This window comes from Zea mays, chromosome 8 (assembly GCF_902167145.1).
Source record: "Zea mays cultivar B73 chromosome 8, Zm-B73-REFERENCE-NAM-5.0, whole genome shotgun sequence".
Taxonomy (NCBI): Eukaryota; Viridiplantae; Streptophyta; class Magnoliopsida; order Poales; family Poaceae; genus Zea; species Zea mays.
The window spans coordinates 177,185,292-177,192,753 of record NC_050103.1 but is presented as its reverse complement, the minus strand read 5'-3'; the positions used below and the strand labels follow the sequence as shown (position 1 = coordinate 177,192,753).

The 7,462-nt window shown below is 43.9% G+C and overlaps 1 protein-coding gene across 2 annotated transcripts; it reads left to right on the top strand.

The window, feature by feature from the left end:
* Positions 1-2,541: 2,541 nt before the first annotated feature.
* On the top strand, positions 2,542-6,119 carry LOC103636556 (WUSCHEL-related homeobox 8-like). 2 transcript variants are annotated; one of them, XM_008658907.4, is made up of 4 exons: positions 2,542-3,372; positions 3,754-3,831; positions 5,045-5,593; positions 5,687-6,119. In XM_008658907.4, the coding sequence occupies exons 1-4, from the start codon at positions 3,162-3,164 to the stop codon at positions 5,773-5,775; spliced, it is 927 nt and encodes a 308-aa protein (XP_008657129.1). In that variant the 5' UTR covers positions 2,542-3,161; the 3' UTR covers positions 5,776-6,119. The 2 variants fall into 2 exon arrangements, with proteins under 2 accessions (XP_008657129.1, NP_001288430.1); NM_001301501.1 differs by lacking the exon at positions 3,754-3,831 and having other exon boundaries at positions 2,957-3,372; positions 5,687-6,089.
* The last annotated feature ends 1,343 nt before the right edge of the window (positions 6,120-7,462 follow it).

The window sequence follows — 7,462 nt, the reverse complement described above, 5'->3', positions numbered from 1 at the left end:
CTTGATAGAGGAGCGAGAGCTTGAACTCCACCTCAACGTGAATTAGGGGTGATCGATAAATCACCGATACCACAGAATAAATCTCGGTGTCATTCTCTTCACTCTTTACTTATTACTTTGCAAGTAGTTAGTAATTTATGTATTGTCTATCATTTATAATATTACCATAATTGTTCATCATAGTTTGCTTGCCTATCATAGTTAGGAAATTTATATCTCTTGTTGTATTGATTAAATTTCTCTAGTATCTTTGATTTTAGTTAAAACTGTCTATTCAGCTACTCTATCCGGTGTCCTAGATCCTACACTGACTGAGACATGAAAGAAAGCGATTTAGACTAGGGTTGCTCAATGATCTTCTCCCACTGATCATATTAATATGGTCTTACTAGTGTTGCATCTGAATTGTATTTGTATTTAATTCTGTAACGTTGACCCGACAAGTTAATTATAAAGAGAGAATTTCTGAAATTTTACCTTGCTAAAATCAATTATCACGGTTATCAACGCAAAAACTAACGTGATAGTCTTATGCTACGTATAGCCGACGGGAATTACTTATTCCCGTCAGCCGCCGACGGGGATAACCTTATCCCCGACAAGGGACGCCTGTCGGCCTGAAACCGACGGGAATTAAGTGAATTCCTGTAGTGTACTCTCTATTGTAGTTTCCTGTTGGTTCCATGCACAATAGTATTACAGGTTAAAATTTTAAATAACATGACATAGCATTTAAGATTAACGAGATTCATGGCGGTGAAACCATGTCGACTGGTTTCTAAGGGTTTGGAAACTATATGAAACCTTCATCGAGAGCGATTTATTTTAACTTCATATGTTTTACTAATTTTTATTGGTCATTTATTTTCATAGTAACCAAATATCTTCTTATTTATTTGCATAGTAATCCTACTTGTCTCTCTTACATAGCTTCTTAGTTTTTGGGTCTAAGAGCCCATTTGGCAGGGCTTCGGCTCTGCCTTTCCTCTAAAAAAAGTCAAAGTACTACTAAAAACCTTTTCTTTAATAACTTACTAGGAAAAGCACCTAAAAGTCAAAGTCATTTTTATACTATGGAGATGAAGCCACAAATAATAGTTTCACCGTCTTTGGCTCTAGCTCTGTTACTTTAATACAGGGAAATGATTTTGGCTCTAGAATAAGCCGTTTCTGTCAAACGATTTGTGAAATGGCTTTAGTTATAGAAAAAATTGTTTTCAAGAAAAGTAAGATAACTATAAACGGAACCTAATCCGGTTATAAACCGCTTCTCCTTACTCTCATCTGCATCAACGTTTAGGGCCTGTTTGGGAATGCAGTTTTGAAATACTGTAGTTTTGAGATACCATAGTTTACAATTGTACATGACATAAATACTACGGTATTGTTTTACCATAGTAAAACTACAGTATTGCTCAAAACCGAGATCTGTTTGGTTATATTGAAAAAACAAAGTATATGTAGAGAGAAGAGAAGAAAACTGAGGTCCGAAGTGGAGTTTCGAAAACTCCAAAAATACCACAGTTCTGAGTAAACCATGTTATTTAAAACTGAGTTTTGACTGTACAAACCAAATAACTTTTGAGCTTCAATACTATAGTATCATCCAATATCATAGTATTGTTTCAAAACTGCAAAAATACTGTAATTCCAAACATGTCCTTAGGCAGCTAATAACCAATTAACCAGCCCAACGAGAAGTTGAGACCATTCCTCATTCGGCACATAGGACTATAGGAGGACTAGTGCTTTTGCGCTTCTCTGTATCATCTGCGCCCATTTTCGAAGGAAAGCGTGACGTTTGTGCTGCCGCGATAATTGCTGTCTGCGTTAGGGCCCCACCTTCAGGGGCCGGTCGCCGTCGACGGGTCTCCGACCGCTGCCTACCGCATCGAGCCATTGACCATGACTGCCCCAGTGCCCCCGCCTAGGACGGCCCCACCTGTCTGTAGTGCCGCCGAACTCCCGTCGCTGCTGGGGCCCCGCCAGCCCACCCACCCGGCCACCCCAACCCCAACGCACGTTACGGCGTAACGCGCGGCGCGTCCTGTCCGTCCGACCGTCCCCTCCGTGCCCTGTCCACATGCGCCCGCACCGCACGCCGCCCCTAATTTTCCCGCCGCGAGTTGCGGCGCCCGCTCCTGGCCGGTGCGGACGTCCCCCAACCGCCGCCACCACCTTCTCACTTCCCAACACTCCTGCTGCCACTTTCCCCATTCCTGTCTGTCTGGCCGTCCCCGCGGCGCCCTGCTTTGGCTTCTGCTCTTTCCTGCCACTTCACCTGCTGCCCGCTGCTGTGCATCGCTTGGCGCTCGCTCACCACACCACCCTGTGCGGCGCTGGCGCTGCCATCCCGCGGAGGAGCACGCGTGTCGACGAAATACTCACGGCTCGCCGAGCTCGGCTTGGCTCGACTCGCATAATTTTATATTTTTCACGAGCTCAAACGAGCTTAGATCTATGAGGCCTGTGCTGTGACCATAAATTTAGGAGGCCCAGTAAGCAAGCCCACGACAGACAATGAACGGGAGAAAAGTTTGAGTTCAACGTATACAATGCTAGATATTTGTATTATTCTTAAGTATACCATAAGTATCAGTAGGGAAATCACAACTGATGTCTTCTACCTTTAACCTTGATATATAGTAACAATTAGGTTATATTGTTAAAGGCTGAGAAATCAGATAGTGCATATTTATGAAATATGGCTGCTAATACGATTGTATAATAGACGTCGCCTACTAATCCATATAGCATAGACATCATAAACTGTTTTTTTAGCAGATCACAAATTAAATAAGCTAGCTTAAGCTCACGAACAATCCAAACTGAACTGGCTCTTTAGGTAGTACTCCATTAACGAGCTGAGTTGAACGGGCTTGTTAGCCAGAGCCGAGCCGATGTGAGGTGAGCCTGTCCGAGGCTTCTCATCCGCGTCGCATGGACTCGGGGTCTCGTGCTGTCGCGGTGTCGCCAGCCAGCCGCCTCCCGCATCGCCTCCAAGGCTCTCCAACCGGGGCGCCTGCCTAACCGGCCGATTTCCTTCCTTGCGTAGCTCCATTCCACTGCACAAACAGCGCGCCACTTTCCCAATTCCCGTCGCGTGGCCTCCTTCCGATCCTGGCCACTTTGTGCGTCCTGTAGCGAGGGGGTGATCGGTGATGGACTGGGGGAACAGGACCAAGGCCGCCGCCGCCGCTGCGGCGCCGGACGAGAGGGCCGGGGGAGGGGAAGGGCTCGGAGGATACGTCAAGGTCATGACCGACGAACAGATGGAGGTGCTCCGCAAGCAGATCTCCATCTACGCCACCATCTGCGAGCAGCTTGTCGAGATGCATCGCGTCCTCACCGAGCACCAGGACACCATTGCAGGTCGGTCAGCGCAGCTGCACGCAAAACCAATTGCTACTCTCTCAGCTCTCTGGTCGTCTTCTTGCTTGTTCTGCCTTCTGGGCTTTGCAAACGGAAAACTGGGGCGATTCCTTTTCTTTGCCTTGGGACTTGCATTGCGGCTTGTCAGTTGTCAGTTCCATCTTTGCCTCTTTGTCCGCAGAAAAATCCTGTCCTCTTTTTTTCCCCATGACTTCTCTAAAGTCCGCATCCTTTGTTTATTCATGAACAAAGCTAATTGTGGTGTTACAGGATGCTACGTTTGCTAATCGTACGAAATCATTATCGGTCAAACTCCCTTTTCATTTTTACTAGCCATCCAAAATTTGCTAATATAGTAGTTGTTTATCACTTCATGAGCAGGTTTCATTCATCGCTGTTGCCTGTTGGTCTTCTGTTCAAATTATGTAGTCTCCCTTCTCCATTTGGTGAAGAGTGAAGGTGTATTTTTTTTCTCTCTGTTGATGTTGCAACATGCATAGTGTGTGTGTTTAGGAGGGCTCCTCGGGTCTGTGTGCTATCTTACAATGGTAATAACAGGTATGGGGTAGTAAGAATGTACATTTTGTCGTCTCACATTTGAACTAAACGACGACAAATAAAAAAGAACCGATGGAGTAATTCATAATGTGTTATTTTCTGTCATTAATAAATTGTGTAGTGATTTCTGTTGGGTTTGTTATTTTGCACGATATGCTGCTCGTAACATATCTTGGCAATGGAATGGAACTGTAATGACCATCGTTTTGATTGGTCTAGTGAACCAGTTTAGCAATGTGTGTTGGGCTGCATTTTTTTCCTTGCTTCGTAGTTAAGGCACACTGCTTCGATTGCAGAAACTAGAACTTGCAAGCAGAATTCCATTTGGGGGACTATATTCATTATTTTGTACTTTATACAACTAGACAGTAGGTTGGAAGTACCAAGACATGAAAGTGAGAATAGGTTCAGTCCATACCAAACAGTGTGAATCCATGTTCTTATTTGTTTCTATTGTTTGAGTTAGTGACCTGATGTACACGCATTTGATTAATTTCCCAAGGTCTTCATAGCTCCAGCATGATTGTTATTTGTGCTAAGATTCAATTTTAGGTTTCTATGCCCAAGTAATTAGTTCCCCTTTAATTGAAACATTAGCATGGCCTCTATGCAAGTATGACAAGCACAAATTGGTAAATGACACTTTGATTAAAGACACACAATAGCAGGGAATAGCTATTAAGACATGATCGTCATGTAGGGCCAACCAACTGCAATTTTGTGTTACGTGCACCCTGCCACCCTGATTATTCCATATTCTTGTGATGTCCTGCAGAATCTAAGCTTGACTTTCAGGGAGCTATAATATGTCCATGTGTCTTTTACTGAGCCAACACAAGTACCGTTTTACTATGTGGTTGCCATTTTATATTACTTATAACCATTACATATCACTTAGTATTTGGAATTTTCCAAACTTGTCCGTGCTGTAATCAATTTATATACTTCAATTAGCTAGTTTTCGTCAACTTATGCATATTTTTTATTTTAAGTTTTGTGTAAGTCATTAAATTCTTCCCCTATATTTCTAAGATTCATCCTAATTACTTGCATGGTGGCCATACAAAATTCCACCTGTAGCCGGATCAACTGAATTTTCTGTTTCGTTCCTCAGGATTGAGGTTTAGCAATCTGTACTGTGACCCTCTAATCATCCCCGGCGGTCACAAGATCACGGCAAGGCAGCGGTGGCAACCAACACCGATGCAGCTGCAGATCCTGGAGAGCATCTTCGACCAGGGCAACGGGACACCGAGCAAGCAGAAGATAAAGGAGATAACAGCGGAGCTCTCGCAGCACGGCCAGATCTCGGAGACGAACGTGTACAACTGGTTCCAGAACAGGCGGGCACGGTCGAAGCGGAAGCAGGCCGCTGCTTCCTTACCGAACAACGCCGAATCCGAAGCCGAGGCGGACGAGGAGCCTCTCGCCGACAAGAAGCCGAAGTCAGACAGGCCGCCGCCGCCGCCGCCGCCGATCCAGGATAATACCAAGGCTACGGGCGCTCTCAGCGCCGACAGGGTCTCTGGTGGGACGCGTCACTTGGACACGGGTCATGACCAGACCAGTGGCGTGATGTATGGGTGCAACGACAGTGGCTTGTTGAGATCGTCCGGCAGTTCGGGCCAGATGTCCTTGTACGAGAACTTCATGTCGAATCCAAGTATGTTCTCTGCGACCAGCGCCGTTGCTTCGTTAAGGTTCCGAATGTGTGTTAGCTAAAAAGTTTGGCGTGCATGGTTGGTTGTTGGTGCAGGAATCGATCGTTTCCCGGCGAAGGTGGAGAGCTCCCGGAGCTTCCCCCATCTCCAACAACACGGGGAAGGCTTTGGCATGTTTGGATGACATGCATGCTGCTGCGCTGAGTTGCCGTGTGAAAAATGGAGGTCGACACAGCGTGCGTTCGATTTGCTGACGTGAAAGTTTTATCTTGGATGGTACGTGTTGCTTATCACGGTCTGGTTGACCACCTCCGCGGATGGTAGCTAGCTAGCTTGAACGAACCTGCTCTTTTGGAGTAGCTGTAAGAGGTTGATATATAGTAGTATTTGCACGTAGTCTAATTACTCTAAATTATCAGCATATAATTCTTCATGTTTGCAGATTTAGCACGAGACCAGTCCTACGCTGCTGCTGCTGAGCAGCAGGTTGTGGTTAAACCTTCGTTTCGCGTGTGTGTGTGTGTGAAATCATTTCTTGCTTGCTTTTACTCCATTAATTGATATAGACACGTGGACAGCAATACCTCCTACTACCCTATTTTTTTACGAAGGGGCATAGCCCCTATTTCATTAAAAAATAGGTAACAGTTCATTACAAGCCAGAACGGTGAGAAACTTCCCATCATCCAAAAAGTAGAAAACTAGTGGAACTAACTTCAACCATCATAATGAGAAGAGCAGAAGTTAAACGCCACTAATCTCCGACTTAACAGCCCCACAATTTTTAAGCTAAGCTTATTTACAGAGAGCAAACCCAAAAGGATCAGACCAGCAAAATAAACTTCAGTTTCTGGCAGATCAACCAACACAGTTTTTATATCCAAAAGAACTTTTTGAGCTGCACTGATCGACAACAGCCGACGCCTGAGCCAAAACGAAGTCTTCAACCAGAAATACGTCGATCCCTCGGGCACCACCCGAACGTCCTGCTCATCGCTTCACTTATTATCTTTCGGATGAGTTGGCTTCCTTGGACCACCATCTTTTTTCCTTCTCTTTCTGTCGAATGGCCCAAGAATCCAACCAAAAGCAACAAAGAAATATTATGTTAGCAGGATCAATTAAACTTTTTTCACCAAAAAACCAATCATTTCTGGTTCTCCAAATAGCCCAAAACAAAGCCACACAGCCAAAAATCAGAAGATTTGACAATTTGTTTTTAAGATTTTTCATCCAGCTATCACAAACTTCATCAATATTTTTTGGAATGTAATCCAAATTAAGGGCAATTTGAACCACTCTCCAGACAAATCTGGTAACAGAGCATTTAAAAAATAAATGGTCAATTGATTCCATGCCAGCACAAAAACAACAATCATCATAACCTTTCCAATTTCTTTTTTTTTCAGATTATCTTTTGTAAGGATTTTGTTTCTAATCACCAGCCACAGAAAAACTTTAATTTTTTGTGGCAATTTAGACTTCCATAGAAATCTGTAAGGAACTTTGATCTGATCCAAAGAATTTTTCTTATACAAAGAATTGACAGTGAACCCTTTATTGCCCAATCTCCAAACAGGTTTATCTTCATGACTTGACAAACTAAAATCAGAACATAAAGCCACTAACTCATCAAAAAGCCCCTGAAGGTTGTCAGTCATTCTTCTTCTGAAAGAAAGAGCCTTAAAATCCGAAGACAAAACTTTAAACACCGAAATGTCTTTGTCTGCAGTTAAATCAAACAGAATAGGAAACCTCAAAGCCAGAGGGCCATCACCAATCCAGAAATTTTTCCAAAAACTAGTACGACGACCATTACCAACTGCCATCTTACAATGTTTAAAGAAACTCTCCCTAAGCTTTAAGAGTTT